Source organism: Mauremys reevesii, linkage group 2, assembly GCF_016161935.1.
Source record: "Mauremys reevesii isolate NIE-2019 linkage group 2, ASM1616193v1, whole genome shotgun sequence".
Taxonomy (NCBI): domain Eukaryota; kingdom Metazoa; phylum Chordata; order Testudines; family Geoemydidae; genus Mauremys; species Mauremys reevesii.
Genome location: NC_052624.1, coordinates 12,494,853 through 12,519,168, shown reverse-complemented (window position 1 = coordinate 12,519,168; position 24,316 = coordinate 12,494,853). Strand labels below are relative to the sequence as shown.

The following is a 24,316-nucleotide window of genomic DNA, read 5'->3' as shown; positions in this document are numbered from 1 at the left end:
TTTACAGGAGAGCTAGGTTCTGTTTGCACCTCTAGTGCGGTGTCCTTGGGCAAACTGTTTTTAATCTGCCCTGTTCCTAAATTGCCTGGCTGGAGAATGGAGATAATACTCCTTCCATCACAGGGCTTTTGTGAGAATAAATTCATTGATGCTGATGTGGTGCTTAGATACTACTTCAGTAGATCTGCTACCCCAGAGAAGTGTGGTCAGTAGACGGGCTCAGTTTTTATTTGTGGCTGTGATATGGATTCACTGTCTAACTTCAGGCAAGTCCCTTAATCCCGCTGGGCATCAGTGTCCCCCATTGTTAAAGTGGGGCTAACAGTCCTTGCGCCCTTTTATCAGAACACAGAGATATCTGGATGAAATGTGCCATGTATTATCTGTGTTCTGTTCCTGCCATTGCCACGGATTGCCTAGATGGCCTTGCGTGAGTCACAGGCCGTTGTTTTCAAAAGCAGCTCCTGATTTTGGGTGCCTGAATTTTTCGCATGCTCTGCTTGAGACTCTTCTGGTCAAAATGCCGAGCGCTTACAACTTTTGCTGAAGTTAGTGGGACCTGTGGGGCTGAGTGGCTCTGACAAGCAGTCCCTAGGGATTCTCCAGTCAGGCAGTCAAAAATGGATGCAACCCAAATGCCTACTCACTTCTGGGCCTCTCTCTGCTTGTTTTCCCATCTGTAAAATGGAGAGCACAATCCCCATAGGAATGTTAGGAGGCTTCTTTCATATTTGTAAAGCAAAGCATCTTGAGATGGATGGCAATGGACAGTGTGATGATTGCTAGACTAGGTTACCTGCCCTCCCTAGAGTTTCAAAGCATCTCCTTAGGTAAAACTACCATGGACACTGATAGTTCCCATTAGTGTCTGGTATGGTTGGGTGCTTGGTATGGCCACTTCTGGGACATGTGTTGCCTCCTGGGCCTGTAACCTTCCATTCTGATAGACCATTGGGGTACGTACAGTACTGGGTCAAAGCATGTTCTTTTCTCTTCGTAACTTGTAGACCACACTGAAATAATGTACTGTACATGTCTATTGGGTCATGTAGCATGTCCCACAGTTCCATCCAGGCTTGTTGGTTAATCATGTACGGCATATTTTTGGTATGTTTCTTCATATACCAAAAGCAAACTGATACTCTGAGACTGAATGGTGTTAGTTTTAGGTCAAGAGGAGAACAAAAAATAGTCTTGGTGAAAGAGCAGAATCTGTGTGTCTTCGATAGTAATCTGTGATGGGATGAGCACGCAGCCTAGCTGTCCATCTCAACAGATAGCAGAATACTTAGTAGCGTTGCCAGGTGTCCGGTTTAACATCCAGTCGAAAAGGGACTCTGGTAGCTCTGGTCAGCAGCACTGACTGGGACGTTAAAAGTCCGGTTGGCGGGGGGCCTGGCAGGCTCCCTACCCGGCTCCCTTGGGCTCACCGGAAACAGAAACATGTCCCTCAGCTCCTAGGCGTAGGGGGAGCCATGTAAGCTCTGTGCGCTGCCTCCGCCCCAAGCCCCAGCTCCGCAGCTCCCATTGGCTGGGAACCGTGGCCAATGGGCGCTATGGGATCGGTGCCTGTGGGCGGAGGTAGTGCGTAGAACCGCCTGGCCATGCATCTGCCTAGGAGCCGAGGGACATGTCGCCACTTCCAGGGAGCTGCCCAAGGTGAGCGCTGCCAGGTGCCTGCATCCTGAACCACCTCCCAACCCGTCTGCCCCAGCTCGGAAGCCCCTCCCACACAAACTCCTTGGCTTCAGCCTGGAACTCTCTTCTGCACCCCAACCCCCTCGTTCTTGGCCACACCCAAAGCCCGTATCCTCGCCCATGAGCGACTGAGTGAGGGTGGAGGAGAGCAAGTGACAGAGGGAGGGAGGATGGAGTGACCGGGGGTGGGGCCTTGGGGAAGGGGTGGGGGCAGGGGGCGGGGCAAGGGTGTTTGGGTTTGTGCAGTTAGAAAGTTGGCAACCCTAATACTTTGAGATTTAAAGATGTAGCATGCAAGAACAGAGTCCTACGAGCAAAACACACCACATTTTTACCTTGAGCATTTAACAAATGATTTTTCTCTCATTTACTTTAATGTAAATCTGGATTAACTCCGCTACAGTTGATATTGCAAACACAAGAAGAATCATGCCCGTTCTTCAGTCATTATCTGTTGATCAGCATCTCTGTCTTGAAGTGTTTTTTCTTCTTTTGCCAGAAGGAATAAAAAAAAAAAAATCCATCTGACTCATGTCGTGTCTTTTTTTAAAGTGTGCTGAACAAGATGCAGTCGCTAACAGTCTGACCTGTTTGACCTCGCCAGTCAATTAGAAAGGTACATGGGGATCAGCCCAATCTGAACAGACTAGAGAACTGGAACGGTAGCTCACTAGAAAGGTTGCCGTTGTAAGATACAAAATGGGATGCCACCAAGAGGGACTATTGATCCAGGGGGAGGAGGGTGTTGATGAAGGATGACTGTGTTAAAAAAGGATGGTGGCTGGCCTGAGAAATCGCTTGCAATATTTGAGCTTTTCCTCCAAGTGCTGTCAGCAAGACACTGAAGAAGGGAAGCGAAAGTGGGTCAGTTAACAAACACACGGATCTTGTGAGATAGCAAACAACTTTCGGTATCTGCTGTTAACTGAGAGCAACTACTGCGGAGGCCATATTGTTTCTTTGTTGCCAAGTGCCTCTTGTCTTTAATGAGGATTGTGACCCCCAGCTCTCCACCCAGCACACAAACAGGTTTCAGGGAGTCACCCTCACCCCTCTTTTCCTTATGGCTAGATGTGGGGGGAGGCAGGTCTTGAACTTTTTGGACTCAAAACTCTTCTGTTGTAACGTAGGGTCGCTGTGTGGAAACGGCTGAGACCCACTGATCTAAGTTATAAGCTCTTCAGGGCGGAGATAGTGTTTGTACATCATCTAGTTACAACGGGGGCCCGATCCATGACTGTGGGACTTTTAGGAGCTATTGAAGAAATAATAAGACCACTTCGGAATTTCAGCAAGTGCAAACTGTAGCTTTCCACGTTCATAGCAGAGTTCATCCCCCACAGCCACATTACACCCGTGTTCTGGGTGTTCCTGGAGCCTGATCCCATTCAGGTCTATGGGAGTCTTTCCACTGATTTCAGCGAGTATTAAATGAAGCTCATAAAGCCTCATATTGCTTGGATGTAGCGTTCTCAGAGACCGGGCTGAGATGATCAAATCTGGGTAGGGGATTTGGATGCCTACTTCCCATTAATTTCATTGGGAGTTGGGCATCAAAATCCCTTTGACAAGCTCAGCTCACAGGCTGATTCTGCATTCTGTTACATCAGGTTGGTGCTGTTTTGGAGGCAGTGGAATTACAACAGCATAGAACTGATGCCCTAAAGTAGAGATGCAGCCCTAACTCTCTCTCTCACAAACACACACACACTCACTCACTCACTCACCATTTCTGGCCCCCATGAGAAATGAAAGTTGAGAGTTGCTCTCACTGACGTGTCTTTGTCCGTGTCAGGTCAAAAAAAGTCTTTTGAAAGGATACAAAAAGCTTTGTGGGGACACGTTTTTGCATCATGAAAAATTTAAATTCAGAATGGGAATTTTAGTGTGTAGGTTGTTGTGTGTATTTTTTTTAAGTGCCTACCTCTCCTTTTCCTGTGGAGAACAAGGGTTAGAAAGGGAAGGAAAAACAATTCCTGAAAGACACCCCTCCCCCGCCAAAAAAAAATTCAAATCGAAATGAATAAATCTTGTTTTGATTTAAAAAAAAAATCCTGAAAAGTGTTTTTGTTTTGTTTGTTTTTAATGGGGAGAGGGAGAGGACACCCCCCCCACCCCCGACAGTATATTTTTTCAGTCAGCCTTAGCTGGAAGTGCCTCCATTAAAATCAGTGGGGATGCTCTTGATTTCTGCTGGTGTAGCTCACATCTGCACTGTGACCCTTCTGTGCCATCTACACAAATACTCATCTGAGGGCACAATCTGGCCCTATGTGAAAGCAAAAAACCAAAACCCGAGCAGCATTCTTCATCGGCATTGGGCTTTCCTCCTGAGAAGAGAAGTTCCCTTTATGAGCCAATCACAGATCTTCCAGATCCTCAGCTGGTGTAGACAGACTGAACTCCATTGATGTCAAAGGAGCTGTGCCAGGTTACACCTGAGGATCTGGTTCACGTATACCTAGTCCCTTTAATGCCTGATAGAAAGCAGCATTTAAAGTTTGCGTAACTGAGCTGCTTTTTAGAAGCAGCCTTTTTACGAGTCCCACTTAAAAAGTGTATAGTTCGTTCAGTTTAGTTGGCCGTTCAGGGTAGCCAACAAACTAAAGAACACTGAGAACTAAACTGTACGTTATGGAAGGTATAATGCAAGCAAAAAGCCCAGCGTGTGTCTGACCTGTGGCCTGAAACGTCACTTGCCTTCGTTTATTTGTACCTTCTTGTTTTCCAGTTGCCTTGACCTGAGAGGTCCCTTGAATTTTTCAGTCCTGATAAATCTAGAGACGGGGTCTGCCTTTTGTTACGTATGGCTCACGTTTCCAGAAATAGCTGATCTCTGTGGAACCGCAAGAGCTGTCTCATACACTAGCGTGTGTATTTTCATAACTATTCCATCAAAGTTAATGGAGTTACACTAGCGTAAGAGGAAATTCAGGCTGAGCATAATTTATTGGAACAGTTTCTACTACTTTTCTTATAAATATGCACGCAAGGGAGTGGATTTTAAGTCATGTCTTTATCCAAATCATTGGAAGGTGATATGATGTCCTTTTTTTACGGATGCCTGTTAAAGCTCTCATTTTATGCTCATAGTGTGAAGTAGTCAGCAGGGTGATTTATGTCCTGGGTTTCTCTGTCTGAGTCACTGAAGCCATAGCTTTGATTTCTGGTAGGGTTGCATCATTCTTTGGAGGTAGATGGAGTCCCATGCAGTTGCAATGTGTGTGTCATTTGAAACACGTCATTTTTAAAACAAAGCATCAGTCCATCCAAAGTAGCCCATTTCAAATGATGTCGTGTGTACTTCCACGGAGCGAAGAGTTTGCATGGTTAAATACAAGCAAGCAGGCTGCCCTGGTGCAAGCAGGCTGCATGTGTATTGCTTAGCAACCTGATCTGTGAGCCCAACTAAAGAGCTTTATCTTGTAACCCTGAGTCATGCAAATAATTCTTACTTGTGTGAATCGCACAGAGGTCAGTGGGTTTGCTCATGAGAGTCAGGCTTGTAAGACTGGGCTCAACTTGCACGCAAATGTTCAAAATGTTGAAGAAAACACAGACCTACAACCCCCAAAAGCCCATAACTCCATGCTCAAAAATACAGGTGCATCATTTTGGGCTCGCCCATCTGGAAGCTGCTTTGGAAAACATGAGCAGCATGTTCCATGTGTAGGAATTTGCATCAGTGATCTTTGCCAAAATGTATTCCCTCCCTCCAGTGTAGCACAACCTGCTGTGCACTGGGCTGTTGCACTCCACCCCAGAGACGGCTGCATTTCCATGAGGCTGTGTGCACTGTAGCTTGTAGAACAAAACTAGAATGTTATAGGCTGGAAAGAAGATATAAATTATTAACAGGGAGGGTAATGAACCACTAGAACAATTTACAAGGGTTGTGGTGGATTCACCATCCCGGGCAATTTTAAAATCAAGATTGGATGTTTTTCTAGAAGATCTGCTCTAGGAAACTTTCAGGGAAGTTCTCTGGCCTGTGTTACACAGGCGGTCAGACTAGATGAGTGCACTGGTCCCTTCGGGCCTTGGAGTCTGTGAAACCTGCAGTATTCTTATACTTTTTATTGTTTGACTTTCTTTCAAGCCAGTCCTGCAGGTTGGATAAATATACGTACATGTTGTAGGATTTTAAAGTTAGCACCATTGCTCCATTCATTGCTGCTGTTTTGAATCCTGCCCCAGCCCTGGCCCCCAAAGCTTGTGAAAATAACATTTACAATAATATTTTTAACAGTTCCGTAGTATACAAAACTCCAGCATCCTGGCAGGTCGCCCGGAAACTTGTGGAAAGCTAATGCTGTTGACTCTTTAAAAGGGGAGAGTTTTTTCCGCTTGACTCCTTTTGCTTGTTAAGCTCTCCAGGCCCAATACGTTGCTCCCTGCTGCTTGGAAAACAAGGAAAGTCCCAATTTTAGCAAGGTTAGTTAGGATGGTTTTCTAACTAAGCCACATTTCGGGGGGACCAGAGATTTCTACGTTGGTTAATTACACCGTCTCAGCGTATGCACTGGCTAAGATCAGCCTGGAAAAAGACAGTGAAGCTCCTCATGGAAATCTGTGGCCTGCATTCAGTGGTGCAGTAAATAATGATTTGTATAGTTTGAGGCCTCGGTGTACTTGGTGCATGCCCCATCCCCCAAGAAAAGATGATCCCAGCCCTGAAAAGCTGCTGATCTAAATAAACAAGGGTGAGTGGGGAAAGTGTTGGTCAGATAGATGCAAGTGGCACGCCATTGCCACACGCACTAGTTTGATGTAGGGGCCTGATTCTGTAGTATACAGAGTGCCGCCTTTTCCCGTTGGCCTCAGTGGAAATTGATGGTGCTTGTCCCCTCGTAGGAGACATCCAGCCCCTTGCAAAGTCCAGCACTGGGCGTGCAAAATGGTCATGATTCTGATGTCAGCTACAGTGCAAATCCATAGTTGCTGCATCTAAGCCAGTGTACCACCATTGTGAAGTTATTTCTGGTTTACACTGAGAACTGAATCAGACCCTCCCATATTGCACCGGGGCTGAAGGATGGTGGTTTATGACAACAGGTTCGCTGAAAAACTGACCTTTCCCTGAGCTGGAGGAGGGCAGAGTTCACGCTGCTGTTGCTTTGGCAGGAGGCATTTCTCCAAGGCTGGGTTACAGGCCAGTGGTTTGTCAGGTGTGCTGTAATACAGAGATTTACAGTGCAGGCAGCGTTCACTGGTTGTCAGAACAGTGGAGTGGGAGTCAGGATGCTCCCAGGTTACACACATGCTCCCTGACTTTTTGTGTAACCTGCCAGTACTTGGAAGCTCTAAGGAGGGACTCGGGTGAGAGGTTTAGGGAAATGCTGTTACATTTCACTGAGATACATTGGAATAGGAGAGATGTGTAAAAGGCCACTGTAAAATAGCAATATTGTGCTAAAAAACAGAGATCGGGCGCTCCGCAACTGGGACAGCTTGTATGTATTGCTGAGAGTCAGGCAAAAAAGCAGAATTTGCAATCCAGTTCCAAGGGCATCCATTTTCATAGTTAAAAAAAAATGTTGAAATAGAAAACATGAAACTCGTATATGTTTGCATTGGTATTTACTCCACTGCACATGGATGCTGGCTTGTTATTGTAGAGTTTCTTGTGAGAAATAAACAGTGGGAGCTTGATGGTTTGTATTAGAGGAAAGACTATATAAAACATGCATGTAATTTCTCAGAGTGAAAGGTCACAGGATCACATTTTCAGGCATGCATCTGTATGAGTTATTTGCATGCGCGGGTGTTGTACAAATTGCGTATTTGCATGGGCAGGCGTCCAGTTGTGTGTCTAGCTGCCCATTCAGACAGTCGATAATGCTGTACATGCAATTGTGGGACTTGTGTGCACCAACTAGGTGCACACCTTCATTTCTGAAAGCGTGACATGGACTTTGCAAACAGAAGCAAAAAAGAAGTAGGTCAGTTTTTGCCCCTTTCCAGCTAAGAAGTGAATCCAGATCACATTGAAGTCCGTTTGAGTCTTTCCCTTGAATTCAATGGGAGTTGGAGCAGGCCATAAGGCAGGTCCATTTATCTGAGACAAGTTCGTTATTCTCTGGTAGAGATATTACGCTTCTTCACGTCCCTCACTTGCGTCTGTCTTGAAAGGTTATAGGACGTACAGTTCTCGATGGCTTTATAATCTCGGTTAAACAGGGCTGTTGCTCAGATAGGAAGCAACAACAGCAAAGGAATAACACATGTAGTGACACATGTAAATTTCAGAGTTTTTTGCTGGTTTCTTATCTGTCTCCCTTCCTGCTTGTTGCTCTCCAAATAGGTTGGGTAAATATCCTAGCGCTTGGCAGCATGAAGGTCCAAAGACTCAGATGTTTTTGAACGAATTTATTTTTAGGTCAGATCTTGAAGTCACTCCTGTATCTTCCGTGGTTCTTTTAGGAGTGGTGATTTTTATAGCTCTTTTTAATCAACTTGATGCTCTGGGAGCTTTCAAAGCTCCTTTGAGTTACTGGTGGAGCATCTTTCCTAATAGATGATGCGTAAGGATCCAAAATAATTGTCTGTTGCCCGGCACCCAAACCTCCCATTGACTCTAATGGAAGTCAAGTATCAGAGGGGTAGCCGTGTTAGCCTGGATCTGTAAAAGCAGCAAAGAGTCCTGTGGCACCTTATAGACTAACAGATGAATCGGAGCGTGCGCTTTCGTGGGTGGATACCCGCTTTGTCGGATCTGACGAAGTGGGTATTCACCCACGAAAGCTCACGCTCCGATATGTCTGTTAGTCTATAAGGTGCCACAGGACTCTTTGTTGGTTTTAATGGAAGTGTTGCCTGTGCAAGGACTGCAGGATCAGATCCCTGGAACAAAAAACCTCTTCTGTATATTTAGTGAGATGCTGATTAAATGGAAGTCTCTCTTGCATATTTTATCAAACTATCAAGGGCTAAAGCCTCTGGCCAAGATTTTTTTTAATTTAAGAAATAGGTACCTCAGGTTATGTCCCTAAATCCAGCAGCTCCCAGTGAAGTTTGGGTATGTATCAGTTGACTTCAGTGGGAGCTACCTGGGTGCTAAGTGCATCTAAAAATTAGGTGTGTAAATGGCGTCTATGGACTTAAAAGCATGGCTTTAGACACCTATGTACCTGATCTACTTCCACTTGGTCTGTAGGAAGTTTGCTGTTGCCATAAACTGGAGCAGAATTTTGCCCTATGGGTTCAGTCTTGCCCTCTGTAAAATTCTCAGGGCTTACTACTGTGAACAGAGATCGTCCTATGCATTTGTTCCAGCTCTGACCAAATGCTACATGCTGATTTAAAAAACATCAAGCTCAGTATTTTCCTGAGAGGGTTTGGGGACAACTGGAGATGGGTGGAGAGAGATATTAGGAGAGATATTGGGAGAGGGAGTCCGGGACTGCTTTTAAAAGGGTGTGTTCTCTCTGGCACAATTTCCCTCCACATACAATCAGCTGCTCATATCCTGGCTTCCCCCTAGGAGGAGGCAGCTGTAATAGGGGAAGATGGTCCAGTGGTTAAGCCAATAGGCTAGGACCTGGGAGACCTGAGTCCAATTCCCTGCTCTGTCATAGAGTCCTTCCCAGTCATTTAGTCTCGGGGTGTCTCAGACGCATGTACCTCACAGGGATGTTGTGGGGATAACTACATTAAATATGGCGAGGTGCTCTTATGCAACAATAGGTACAATAGATAGGTAGTCTACACTCGGTGGAAGAGGGTTGCTTTGAGGCCTGTGGATGAGAAGTATGTTACAAAGTAGGTAGGTATCATTATGCCCATTTTACAGATGGGGAAATGGAGACACAACAAGGTGAGTAGCTGAAGTTTGTGTACAGAGTTGAGACTATACCTCTGGGGAGGGCAGAGGAGAGGAGTCTAGACTGCTTGTCCGATTCCTATCAAAATAAATTGCCTGCGTAAGCAGGGCAAAAATGAAACCCGTTTGATAAAGAGTGATCCAATCAAATATCTGCACCGATAGCTGTGTTGGAGTACACCTGTAAATTCTGTCTGTATTATTATTGCAGGTGGACACTTGTGAGTGGAGGACGAGGCGTGAGTGTCCGTGACCAGTGGAATGGAGGCCTGATGTAAATGCAAACATGGGTAAGAAGTGGGTCCCACTGGAGCAATTGAGCCTCGCTCTAATAGGTTACTGTGGCTTGGTGTACCTGACAAAACAGCCCAGAGCAGGAGAATCTGCAGAAATAGCTTTGAACAACATTAAATTGGTTTGTTCTCTTGCCTTCCAGTCAAGAAAAGAGTCCCAAGTGAAACACTGCTCTTGGTATCTTTGTGGTATCGTGGGCAAGTCACTTCAGCTTTGTGTGCCTCAGTTTATAATGCAAGCTCTTGGGGCAGGAAACTTTCTTGTTATATACCTGTACGACACCTAGCACAATGGAGCCCTGATGTCAGAGGGGGCCTCTAGGTTAAGGGAGTTGGGCACCTGGCTCCCACTCACTTTCAGGGGCATTAATCACTTAACTTCCTTAGTCTCCTTGGAAATCTCTGCCCTCCGTGTAGAGAAAAATCACATCATCTCCACTAAGGAGCTTGCAATCTAAAATCATTGCAGGAGCTGAGACGTAGCTAGAACACTCAATCTTCTTGTGGCACCAATGTGTGAATCTGTCTCTCTGGGCAGTCAACCATTCAACGGCTTCCCAGGAAAAGTGAGTTTTAAGGAGAGTTTTTTGAGTGAAGAGAGAGGAAGCAACCCTGAGCCGTGCTGTGGGCTCCTTGGCTCTGGATAAAATACTTGTTTGATGGCATTTATGGGCTTGTAACTCCAAAAACCCAAACGAACCAAGTACAGTAAAGCTCTTTTCAAAGAGCACGCTGTTTCAGTAAAAAGATGGACTGAGCTCTTCCTAAATGACGTGTAAGCCAGTGGGCCAGTTTACCAGCAAAGGCATCCAATAATACTCCTAACAGTGACAGGATTTCAGCCCCTTTTCTCCAGGGTTGTTTTATTTCTCCAAATTGAAACAGTTCAATGCAGATTAAGCACTGAAACCAGGTTCTGTCTTCTGCAAGTCACACACTCTAACTGACCTCGGGCTGTCCTTAATATTTCCCAGGAGGACTGGTTCTGAGTCATATGCTCCCATCATGTGACCTCTGGAATCATTCCCATCACCTAGGGAGGTGGGTTATTCCTGGCACAGGTGAGGCTGAGCTGCTCACCAATGCCAAAATGATCTAACTAATGTCGGGGAGTAGAGGTCCTAGGACAGGGGTTCTCAAACTGAGGGTCGGGACCCCTCGGGGTTGTTAGGTTATTACGGGGGCGGGGAGGTCGCGAGCTGTCAGCCCCCACCCCAAACCCTGCTTTGCCTCCAGCATTTACAATGGTGTTAAATATATTAAAAAGTGTTTTTAATGTATAAGGGAGGTGAGGGTCACACTCAGAGGCTTGCTATGTGAAGGGGGTCACCAGTACCAAAGTTTGAGAGCCACTGTCCTAGGATTCAGAGTAGCAGCCGTGTTAGTCTGTATCCGCAAAAAGACCAGGAGCACTTGTGGCACCTTAGAGACTAACAAATTTATTTCAGCATGAGCTGTAGCTCACAAAAGCTTATGCTGAAATAAATTTGTTAGTCTGTAAGGTGCCACAAGTACTCCTGGTCTTTTTACTGTCCTAGGAGATTATGATTTGGCCTTTCATTTGTAAATCTTCACTGTATCATCCAGGCCAGGACAGAACTGGGAGTGATTGGAAAATCATCAGGGCTGGTTGAAATTCGAAAAATGTTTTTTATTTGTCTCTTTCTCTCATTTTGTCTCCTTCGCTCCCTTTCTCTCCTCCCCGCCCCATTTCCCTGTTGGAAAAGGGAAATAAAGGGGAGGAAATCATCAAGCCCCGCCTCTTTTTTGCTTTTTCTGTCTTTTTGTCTTTGCCTTTTGTTCCCACAGGAAAAATGGGGTTGGGAGAAGGCATTAGCTTTTAAGTAAAAAATGTTAAAGTGTGTGTGTGTATGAGGGGGTGTAACTGAGAGACACATTTTAATTTTAAAAAGATTCATGATGTGTGGGGTTGAATTCAGACAAGTGAAAATGTTCATTCTTTGCTATATTAAAAAAATTAGACAAAAAAAGTTGACCGTCTGTAGTTGTGGCTTTCTGATGATTTTTGTGTCTTAACTGGCCAGCTATTTGACTGCTTCCCCTTTAACTGGAAGCTTGGGGAGGGAAGGTGTGGGCTAACCCTGGGATTAGATTCCTCTTCCGTGTGCGAATGTGGCTGGGTTCCCTTTCACTGTGGCCTTCAGCACTCCGCTGGGAGTTCCCTGCCTGGGTCTGTGCACACTTCTCACGTATGCGAGCTTTATTGTAACATAGGTGCGCTGTCCAGGCTGCAGTGGACAAGAACACGATGTGAGCATAACTCTGGTCTCAGCGGCCCAGTTGTTTGGGCGCAATGGGTACAGGATGTGCAGTATATATTACTGCCTCGCTGAGATGTTACTTTCACTGCCCCATTCACTTCCCTCTGAGAGTCGCTAGACTAAAGGCATTTACGTGAGGATGCAATGAAACTGCAAAGAGGGGAAAGGAAGATTAATGTTTAATCTACAGTGAGTGGGTGGTTTTAGTCTACAGCAGGCGCGGTCTTAAAGAATAACTAGAAAACACATTGCTTATTACCCAGGGTATGAGCATTGTGATCAGACGCCAGCAGTGCTGTTTAACACAGCCACATCTCCAAAATCTTGCCCTGGATTTCCTTTCAGTTTAAAAGAAACAACCACCCCAGATCCCTTACAAGGAAGATTGTTAGCACAAATGAGGTAGTTGCAATGTGATCAATAACTCAGATTTCACCATAACCCCATTTTCCTTAGGGAGGTGCATCAAAGAAGTAGCATTGCCTCGTAAATAGAGCAGAGGACGTGAAGTCAGACAATCTGGTTTCTCTTTTGGCTTTGCCATGTACGTACTGTATGACCTTGGGCATGTTACTTAATGTTTGTGCCCCATTTAGCTCCATGCTAATATTTGTGAAGAATGGATATTTGCGTAAGCAGCACAATAAAAATATGACGTATCATTAGTTATTAACCTTTCAGAGGCATTTCAAAGAAGACAGTGTGGCCTGGCAGTTAGAGCAGGGCTCGGGGGACCTCCACTGGAAATGCACTTGTGTAACTCAGGGCAGAAATTTCTATATCCAGTTCTTGCCCCGGACAGGTTACTCAGGCCCTGATTTATCATTGCCCTATGACCCCTCCACACCAGGTAGCGTAACCCACAGACTTCTTCTGCAGCATTTTATTTAATGTTTGTTTGTTTTTCAAGCCCAAAGAGCGGGAGAGAAGCAGGGGGGAGGGCACATGACCATAAGAGCAGCCATACTGGGTCAGACCAAAGGTCCATCTAGCCCAGTATCCTGTCTCCCGACAGTGGCCAGTGCCAAGTGCCCCAGAGGAAATGAACAGAACAGATAATCATCAAGTGATTCATCCCCTGTTGCCCATTCCCAGCTTCTGACAAACAGAGTGCTAGCAGTCTGGTTCCATTCTGGTTTAGGTGGAGCCCATCCTTTGTGTATAGGCTCCCCCCTTCCCCAAAAGTTTCCCCAGTTCCTAATAAATCTAACCCCCTACTCCCAACACCATTGTCTCATCCACACATTGAGACCCTGCAGTTCTAACTGGCCCTGTGTGTGCAACCAGAAGCATTTCAGAGAATGTTACCATGGAGGTCTTGGACTCTTACCTAGCAGCCTAAATTGGCCTCCAGGACCCCTCTCCTATCCTTCTCTATGTGATTGGTACCTGCATGTACCATGACCACCCGCGCCTCCCCTGCACTACACATATGTCTATCTAGATCAGTGGTTCCTAAACTGGGGGGTTCACGAAATGTTACAGGGGGTTCTCAGGGAAAAATTCCCTAATGGCGGACAGAGCTTCCCTAGGGACCCCGGGCAGCAAGGGAACCAGCAGCTAAGCAGATCAAAGCAAGCATATCTGTCACACTGAGGAGATTTAAACTTCAAGACTCCTTATAAGAAATTGAAAGGGAGGTGGATTTTTTTTGCTGTTTTTAAAATTAAATAGTATTGTTTTTAAAATTATTATGAAGAACAAGTTTAAGCTTTGTTGTAACGTGAGTTGTTTGCCTGGACTGCTTATATAGGAGGAACTCTTTGAGTTGACTTCTTAAATATCTTCATGCTGTTTCACATCTGATACTCCTTGATGAAACATAGGAGCCTTGTCTTATAACAGGCTTATTCAAAGTGATAAACGCTACAAAAGCAAGACGAATGTTGCCATTTTCATAATGTAATAAAAATACTGTCATGATAAATAATAATTAATAATGTGTAATAAGCATGTCATAAAAACAAATTGTATATATCCAAGATCACTGCTTTTATAATTTATACTCGGGTAAAGGAGAAAATACCTAGAAATCTTCATTTTTAGGAGGGGTTCGCGAGACTTGACATTTTATTGAAAGGGGTTCACAGGTTGTTAAAGTTTGGGAACCACTGATCTAGATGTCTCAAGAGATCCACAACCTTGGAGCAGTGTTGGAGGAGGGGAATGAGCAGCAGTACCAGCTGCTCCATGCACCCAGGCCAGTTTCCGCTGGTGGGCGCGGAATGGGGTACAGGGGTTAGAGTTGAAGCGGGCAGAGTGCAGCACAAAGTAAGGGTGGCGATGCACCATGCCACCCTTGCTTCTCTGCCGCGGCTGATGGCGGCGCTGCCTTCAGAGCTAGGCGTCCAGCTAGCAGCCGCCACTCTCCAGCCGCCCAGCCAGTGCTTCATTTGTGTGGGGGCTTGCTGGGGCTGAACCCTGGCACCTCTTTCAATACAAATTAAGCATTAGGGGGAGGCAGCAGGGCTTGGGGGGGGCAGCCTGCAGGGGCCAGGGATAGTGGGGGGGTACCATTAGGGTGACAAGACAGCAAGTGTGAAAAATCGGGGTGGGGGGTAATAGGAGCCTATATAAGAAAAAGACCCAAAAATCGGGACTGTCCCTATAAAATTGGGACATCTGGTCACCCTGGGTACCATGCCCATGAGGGCCAGGGGCACCAAAATACAAGTTTGCCCAGGGTGCCTAAGACTGGCCCTGCTCAGCATAAAACCAAAAGGAGCCTGCTGTGAGGGCTGCTTCTCAATGTTTGTATATAGGCAGCTGTTTCCTAACGCCCACTGGAAACCATGGAGAGAGTTGGCTGTTGGCTCAGGGACGGTAACTGCTGCTGGCCATGAGGTTCTTTGCACTGTGCAGTTTCTGAGGTGTTTGGAGGGTACTGAAAGGCTGCCATTCTCCTTGGTTTCAGGAGAATCCAGGTGAGAGACACGCACCTTTTTGAAGGCAGGTGGTAGGACTGAGAGACCTCATCTGTGTGAGAAGGTCAGAGAGGAGTGGGTCTGTCTGTGCATCCTAAAGTATAGAAGCGTGTGTGTTCTCGGTTGAAACCTTGCACTGAAATGTGCGTAACAGCATCAAAGTGGGGAATTCCATAGAAAGAACACGACCATCTTACAGCCTAATAGCTTTTGGTTAAGTTATTCATACGTTTCCAAATACTATTTACAGTGGGGTTTGTGTCTGTGTAGGTACTAAATATTTTTTTTTGTTTACTAAGAAATTGTATCTCTTTGAAGCTGCCTGGGAACTGTCAACCCCTCCAGTCTGAGTTTTGCATACCCAGAGCTCAGAGATTGAACTCTGTGTAGTTCTGCTTTCCTGAAAAGGCAGAACTCTGGCCTTGTGCTTCAGCACAGAGGTGAGCTCAGGTGCAGAAAAAGGGAGTGTAACAATTATTCATCATGTTACCCTAATACCCCCTTGCCACTTACATGAAAGTGGCACAAAATGTGTGCAGGCAGGTAGAAATCCCTCCCTCTGCTACTGCCAGGGAAGGCCCTTGGTGCAGGAGACCCTCTGACTTGGCTCCGCCAGCTCCGTGCCACTTTTGGGTGCAGGGGGGTGTTCCATGGTGGGCTGGCAGATGCTGCTCCCCAATCCCATCCCTACCTGCTCACCAACTGATGGATTTCATTCCCTTGCAAAGCTCCTTCGGGGCTGCCTTTAAGGCTCAGCTTGATAAGTTTATGGAGGGGATGGTATGATGGGATAGCCTAATTTTGGCAATTAATTTATCAATGGATCTTTGATTATCAGCAGGTAAGTATGCCCAGTGGTGTGTGATGGGATGTTAGATGGGGTGGGATCTGAGTTACTACAGAGAATTCTTCCCTGGGTGCTGGCTGGTGAGTCTTGCCCACATGCTCAGGGTTTAACTGATCGCCATATTTGGGGTCAGGAAGGAATTTTCCTCCAGGGCAGATTGGCAGAGGCCCTGGACGTTTTTCACCTTCCTCTGCAGCATGGGGTACGGATCAGTTGCTGGAGGATTCTCTGCAGCTTGAGGTCTTCAAACCACAATTTGAGGACTTCAGTAACTCAGACATAGGTTAGGGGTTTGTTACAGGAGTGGGTGGGTGAAATTCTGTGGCCTGCGTTGTGCAGGAGGTCAGACTAGATGATCATAATGTTCCCTTCTGACCTTAAAGTCTATGAGAAGCAGGGTGGAATCTGAGGGTTACTCCAGTCCATGCTGGGCGCTGCACCAGCCCCTGCGGCAATGAATAAAGTGGCCACAAAATACCTCCCCTTGTCCTGCGTCGGAGCCCACAACAGTGCAGGCATGAATCTACCCCTTCATGTTTCTGTGCTTCATTTTCCCCATTTTGAAAATCGAGGCCATGGCTACCTGTTTTTTGTAAAGGGCTTGTTGATCCTCCTGTGGCAGGAGCTATAAAAGTGCAGAGGAGTTGTAGGATTTGTTCCACTTCTCCCGTAACTTTTCTTGCCCTGTTTGCAAATAACGATATTTATTTGGGTTAAGACAAGCGCTTCCTCCCTCCCAGATCCTGCACTCCTGAGTCATCCCACATGTCTCGTGCGCTCCAGACTCTCACTGACTTCAGCCAGGAGTCCGGGGTACCCAAGCAATGCAGGATCAGCCCAGTAATGCTGTATATGGGACATCACAGCCGTTGCCTTGGCAACAGATTATGAACTCTCAGACCCAGGACTGTGGCTTCACTGTAGCATTGAGCATTTGGGGAAGCAGGGCTGGGAGGGAGAAAGAACCCATTATGAGAGCACAGAAACCTTCAATGGTATCAGAGGGAGCACTGGAAAATAACCAGCCAGCTATATTTCTGTGTAAACATTTTCTTCTTTCAGGTTTGCTCCACTGTCACATTCCTTCCTTAAGGGCCCAATCCTGCCTTCATCCTGCACTCAGAGCTCCCACAGAAGCCTGAAGGGCCTAAATTGAACCTGCAAAAGATAAAGACTGTTGCAAATTTGCCCATTAGGCCCTGATCCGGCAGGTTACTTAAGTAAGGGTGTAAATCCTATAGGATCCCTTAGCTTTTATAGAGTAGTCCTGAGTGCCATTTGAAGTCTCTTGCTGTGTTTCTAGTAGGGCTGTTGATTAATTGCAGTTAACTCACGCCATTAACTCAAAAAAAAACAATTGATTAATTGCAGTTTTAATTGCTCTGTTAAACAATAGAATCCCAATAGAAATGTATTAAATATTTTTGATGTTTTTCTACATTTTCAAATATATATTGACTTCAATTACAACACAGAATACCAAGTGTACAGTGCTGTGTATGGTGCTCACTTTATATTATTTTTTATTACAAATGAAATAGTATTTTTCAATTCACCTCATACAAATACTGTATTGCAATCTCTTTATTATGAAAGTGCAACTTACAAATGTAGATTTTTTTTTTGTTACATAACTGCACTCAAAAACAAAACTGTAAAACTTTAGAGCCTACAAGTCCACTCAGTCCTACTTCTTGTTCAGCAAATTGGTAAGACAAACAAGTTTGTTTACATTTACGGGTGATACTGCTGACTGCTTCTTATTTACAATGTCACCTGAAAGTGAGAACAGACATTCGCATGGCACTTTTGTAGCCAGCATTGGTATTTACGTGCCAGATATGCTAAACATTCATATGCCCCTTCATGTTTCGGCCCCCATTCCAGAGGACGTGCTTCCATGCTGATGATGCTCATTAAAAAAATTAATTAAAAATTTGTGACTGAACTTCTTGGGGGAGAGTTGTATGCCTCCTCTCTGTTTTATCTGCATTCTGCCATATATTTTATGTTATAGCAATCTCAGATGATGACCCAGCCCATGTTGTTCATTTTAAGAATGCTTTCACTGCAGATTTCACAAAACACAAAGAAGGTACCAATGTGAGATTTCTAAGGATAGATACATCACTCGATCCAAGGTTTAAGAATCTGAAGTGCCTTCCAAAATCTGAGAGGGACAAGGTGTGCAGCATGCTTTCAGAAGTCTTAAAAGAGCAACACTCTGATGAGGAAACTACAGAACCCGAACCACCGAAAAAGAAAATCAACCTTCTGTTAGTGGCATCTGACTCGGTTGATGAAAATAAACGTGCACTGGTCTGCACTGTTTTGAATCGTTATTGAGCAGAACATGTCATCAGCATGGATGCATGTCCTCTGAAATGGTAGTTGAAGCATGAAGGGACATATGAATCTTTAGCGCATCGGGCACGTAAATATCTTACACCTGTTCTCATTTTCAGGTGATATTGTAAACAGGAAGCAGGCAACATCATCTCCTGCAAATGTAAACAAACTTGTTTGAGCAATTGGCTGAACAAGAGGTAGGACTGAGTGGACTTGTAGGCTAAAGTTTTACTTTTTTTTTTTTTAAATTTAAATGCAGGGTTTTTTGTATATAATTCTACATTTGCAAGTTTAACTTCCATGATAGAGATTGCACTACAATACTTGTAATGGGGGAACTGAAAAATACTGGTTTTTTTAGTGCAAATTTTTGTAATAAAAAATAAATATAAAGTAAGCACTGTAAATTTTGTATTCTGTGTCATAATTGAAATCAATATATTTGAAAATGTAGAAAACAACCAAAAATATTTAAATAAATGGTACAGGGTGATTAATCGCACGATTAATCATGATTAAAAACATTAATCGCTTGACAGCCCTAGTTTCTAGATATGCCTCCAATCCCCATGGTGAGGTCCTCTCTGTATGCTAGCTTTGTGTGCCTCCGTGGAGCATTAACACGGGCAGGCGTTCACTCTGTGCTGTTAATGTTTAACTGAGTTGGAGCTGTGAAGGCTGAGTTAACTTTCATTTCAATTCCTTGGAACTTTCACTGTGCAGAGGGATTCCAAATTGGGTTGCCCTGTGGTATAACTACTGCTTTTTCATACAGAGATTCATTAATCTGACTGTCTCTAGGTCATTTTACAGATTTTTGAGGTGGGGGTGGGTGTATTGAAGTGGTGAATAGCTTCATCTGTCTAAATAAAAATACCTATCTCTTTATGTGTACATTTCAAAGTGCTTTACGAAGGAAGTCAAGTATCACTAATCCCCATTTTACACATGGGGAAACTGAGGCACGGGGTGGTGCTGTAACTTGTCCAAGGTCACCCAGCAGGCCAGTGGCAGAGCTGGGAATAGAACCCAATCTCCTGAGTCCCAGTCTAGTACGTCATCCCCGTAATCAATAGTTACTACTTAATACTACTATTAATAATAAACTAGAGAACAATAACTGAAGTAGAATCCATGTAAATTGGAGCAGTTGACCTTCTAATGGGAATAATACCTCAGCAGCTGAAGGCAGAATTGAACCTTATGTATGTAATTGTTGTTGCTTTGAAATATTGAGCAGAAAGGGTCATCTTTAGCAAGTAGATGTAGCTGTGCAATGATGTGAGGATTATTTCGCAACCCTGTATTGACTCAGAGAGCCTAATGAATGTGACCTAATAATATCCATAGCAAAGCTGTAGCCAGCTAAGCCCCTCGTGCTGGAGGAATTAGACTTGATGAGTGGAGCTACAATCACCTAGACCTGCAGTAACAGGGTGCTGAATGTGTCCTTTGGGCCCCAGTGGATTATTAGAGTTTTTACTTCCTGTACCTGGGTCCAAGTTTATGTGCCCTGGTGTTCACTTCCTGGTTTGTTTGAGCAGACGTGTCTGCTGCACTCGCAGTGACGTCATCTCCCTGCTGAGATCAGTACAGCAGCGATTTTATTATTTTTCCCCCTGAACGTTTTCAAACCAAGCATCCATATATGTGAGCGTCATTTTGTGCCCACAGTAAATTGCTCCCACAGAATTGTGCCACTTATTGTATTCCTGGCTCTTTCCCGGCAATTCAGTGATTGGGGCGAGGGGTAAGGGGCTTTAATTTATGGGGGCATCTTCGGCTCCCACAGTGCCAATGGCAGGGATGAATGTCTAGACCTACAACCTTAGAAAAAGGGTCTTTTGCTGTGCAGGAGAAGGCACCTTTGTTCTTTTCACCGTGGCCCTATGTCTGCCGTGTAAGAGTTGTCTTAATGTGAGGGTGAGGAAATAGAAATGGGGGGTGGGGGTTGTGACTAGTTTTGTAAGCTGTATGGTGCAGTCAGTGTGTGTGCAAGGAAGAGTCGGGCTTCCTGTGTTCAGGAAATGCGTCTTTTAAGGACAGAGGGCCACTTTCTATGCTGCGCCTCTCGGGCGGCAGAGCACAAAAGACTCAGCCCAGAAAAGGTGGGGAGCAAAGCTGGCTTATGCCTCCCTCCTCCTGGCTGCTCCAGGGATCATGTAAGTTAGAGCAGCGTCTGGGGTGGCTCTAACTTATTTAGGCCATGCAACTCGTAGGGATTGATACTCTGGCCACTCCTCCCCTTGGCCTCAGCCCTAGGCTGAGAGCTGCTTTGGAGAGTGACGTAGAGCTGCCTACTTCAACCCTGAACCAGGGAGCAGCATGACGGCGCCTTGGTCCAGCTAGGGGTCAGAGTTAAGGTTACATGTTTGCTGCAAGAGGGGCGTGTGTTGAAAGAATGATGTGTGCTGTGGAGTGGGAATGAAGAAGATTTTCATTGTTGACTTTCCAAGGTTTTGAGATTACATGGGTGGAACAGGCATTTGGGGAATGGGGGGGCGGGGCTGCAGTTCTGGGCAACTGAGCCTTGTATCCACCTGGACAGATCCATCTCAACCCTCTTTTAGCTCTTCAAGGGTGTGGGAAGCTTACAGGAAGAAGTAAACGGTGCGGGGCATAACCTAACCTAATGGGCCCAGGTTCTGGGTATTAAAAGAGGAGAAAAACAGTGGGGGTCTGGAAGAGAGGAGGGAGGCTGCTCTCCTCCTGGAGCCTTTATTTTAAAAGCCATTGGATAAACCCCACAGTGGGGGAGATCTTCCTCTGATTTGTTATTTCCGCCCTGGTCAAGAGAAGGATAGTTGTTATATACTATGTAAGGGCAGGCACTGTGTGTGGTTGGGGGGCGGGGTGGAACGCACCTATAACAATTGTTTTTTAAAACATGTAATAAAATTCCGTTACAGCGCACAGCTTTGCAAGTCTCTGCCTCAGGCATTTGTAAGCCACCTGCCACCTTGTGCATTATGGTGTAAGCCTCCCCTCTCTTACATTGAGGTAAATTAGGAGTACTGTAATTTCATTGCCTCCATTGGAGTTGTACTAGTCTTCTGTTTTCCCCTGGGGAAATTCAAATTCCCCTGTCTAATCAGGCTGTCAAGATGGGAGCTTGCAAATTATTCTCCCACACTATGTTTTCAACACGGTTCTACAAACTAATTGGGGACTGAAGTTCATGAAATTGAACATTTCTCAGTTAGAGTAAGTCCAGCGCTTAAATTGCAGTATGGTGCTGCACCGCTTTCTCCTTGTCCTTCGAACCACTGTAAAGGGATTTCCAATGCATAGAAAGCATCAGAATGTGAATGGAGTGTCAACTTGTTCTTCATTGAAATCCTTTTCATCATGTGTGTTTTGTTTTAATTTTTTTATTTTGTTTTTCCTGTGGAAAAATGGTACGTGTAATTGGTTGCTTGTCAGATTGGTGTTCATAAAATTGGGGCTCTACCATATTAAGATCCTCATCAAGCGAATGCTTAAGTGTTTGCATAACTTTATGCTTTAATTCCCTTGAAGCCAATGACACTATTCATGGGCATAAGTGTTTTACAGGATTGTTGCCTTGCTCAACAATACAGTCAGATGTGGTGGTCACAATGTCTTCTGTGCTATGCTACAGTTATTTACTTTACGATAAAAATCCACTTAAATGAGCTGAAAGAAGTTTTCTGTCTGAAGAAACGACTGTTAACCTTCAACACCCCTCTAGAGATGTGGCCTTAAATGTCCCCCGGATTGGTCATATTCCTGGATTATGGTGAATATGCTTCGTGTTTTCCTGTACAGCGATCCCAAGTTGCTTAGACCATCAGTGAACAAACATTCAAAGAGGCTTCAGAAACCCAGCATCACTATGGGGTCTCTCATACCTGATTGCATACCGGTGGTCCATGTGACATTCGGAGCTACATTCTTGCCACTGTTACATCATTGTAATCCCATTGACCCCTTTTATGGGATTGCATGAAGGTGAATGACAGCAGAATGTGACTGTCTTAGCTCCCAAAAGAGAGCACACCCTTAAGCAATGACCCTAAAGAAGTGTGCTTTGACGGTAACCATAGTTTCAGCACAGTGTGCAGCAGTCTGCATGACAGGGGTTTTTTAAGCTGAAATTTAATACTGCTCCTCCAGTGTGACTGGGTAAATGAGATTAATTGTGCAGTGCTGGCTTATGTTTAAATGGAGGATTCTCTATTTATCGAATACTAGATGGACATTTATAACATTGTCTATTGCTGCAGACAAGAGGACTTGCGGCTAGAAAGAATAGGAGGAAGGCTGGAGAATTGCACCAACACCAGGAAGAGGCAGCTCTAAGAAGAATGGACAGGCCTGTCACCAGAGCTGATCCAGAGAACAGAAGGGTGTGCTCTCTGTTGGGAGCTAAAATCTGGGATGTGGACCTGAGGCTGAAGAGGATTCTAGTAGGAGTGGGAAACAATCCACTGATTGTTCACATGGGAACAAATGATACTGTTAGATTGTTGCTAGAATGCATCAAGGGTGACTATGGTAGGCTGGAAAAGATGCTTAAAGAAATGGAGGCTCATGTGATCTCCAGGAGAATTTTACCTGTCCCTAGAGGAGGAGAGCGAAGGCAAGAAGAGATTATGATGATCAACAAATGGCGCAGGTAATGGTTCAATAGGAGGGCTCTGGGATGTTTGACCACGGGAAGGCATTCACAGACAGACTGTTCTCATGGGATGGACTCCAGTTCGGGATGGAGGTTGGCACAACTGATTAAGAATTCTAAACTAGGAATTTGGAGGAGACTGTCGGGGGATGCTCATGTAATCTCCATGCCTGATTCTGATGTTGAGTGGGAGGAAAATCAAGTAAGGAAGGATACAGCAATGGAGAAAGGAACAACAGAGGGTAGGAGAATGAACTTCAAGAGGAAATTGCCAATTCTAATGATGCTAATAGTCAAGTAGGCAACACTGGCAGTAGAATGACTGTTCCTATTGGGCAAGGAATCTGGGTGAAACCAAGCAGAAACAGCTAAGATGTCTGTACATCAATGCGACGGCCTGGGTAACAAAATGGGGGAACTAGAAGAGGGGTCGGCAACCTTTCAGAAGTGGTGTGCTGAGTCTTCATTTATTCACTCTAATTTAAGGTGTCGCGTGCCAGTCATACATTTTAACGTTTTTAGAAAGTCTCTTTCTATAAGTCCATAATACAACAATAATTTAGTTATATATGTTTAAATAAGGTTGTTTTTTAAATGTTTAAGAAGCTTCATTTAAAATTAAATTAAAATGCAGAGCTCCCCAGACCGGTGGCCAGGACATAGGCAGTGTGAGTGCTAGTGAAAATCAGCTCGCATGCCGCCTTCGGCACCCGTGCCATAGGTTGTCTACCTCTGAACTAGAACTACTGGTACAGGAAGTGAAATCAGACATGGGGGTCACAGAAACATGGTGGAATCCTGGCTGGAGTATGGGCTGTTCAGGAAAGATGGAAGTAAAGGTGATAGAATAGTATTGTATATTGATGAGGTAGACTGCAAAGAAATCAGAAGTGATGGAATGGATAAAACGGAATCTGTTTGGGCCAGAATCACTTTGGGAAAGAAAGCTAACAGAGGCTCTACTGGAATAGTGCTTGCAGTGTGCTACAGACCCTGAGGATATGGATAGAGACCTACTAGTGGAGTTCCTCAGGGATTGATCTTGGGACCAATTTTATATAACATTTTCATTAATGATATTGGCACAAAAAGCAGGAATATACTAATAAAATTTGCAGATGACACAAAGTTGGGAGGTATTGCCAGTATGGAAGAGGGTCAGAAGAGGGTCATACTCCAGTTTTCAAGATGGTCCAGCTCTTCTTGTAATAGAAATGGAATGAAATTTAATAGTTCAAAGTGCAACGTCATGCACTTAGGGGCTAACAACAAGAATTTTTGCTATAAGATGGGGAAGTATCAATTGGAAGTGACAGAGGAGGAGAAAGACCTGGGTTCCGGTTGATCACATTATGACTACGAGCCACCAAAGTGATGTGTCCATGAAAAAGGCTGATACAATCCTAGGATGCATCAGGCGAGGTATTTCCAGCAGAGAGGGGAATGTTAGTACCTCTAC

The 24,316-nt window shown here is 44.9% G+C and overlaps 1 protein-coding gene across 3 annotated transcripts in view; it reads left to right on the top strand.

Moving 5' to 3' along the window:
* Nucleotides 1-24,316, top strand: part of LOC120398118 (mitogen-activated protein kinase kinase kinase 3-like) — a 113,389-nt gene that overhangs the window by 16,980 nt on the left and 72,093 nt on the right. For all 3 annotated transcript variants that reach the window (XM_039525169.1, XM_039525168.1, XM_039525167.1), the window contains exon 2: nucleotides 9,732-9,810. In XM_039525169.1, coding sequence (XP_039381103.1) covers nucleotides 9,807-9,810 — 4 coding nt within the window. In that variant the 5' untranslated portion in view covers nucleotides 9,732-9,806. The remainder of the gene's footprint in view (nucleotides 1-9,731; nucleotides 9,811-24,316) is intronic.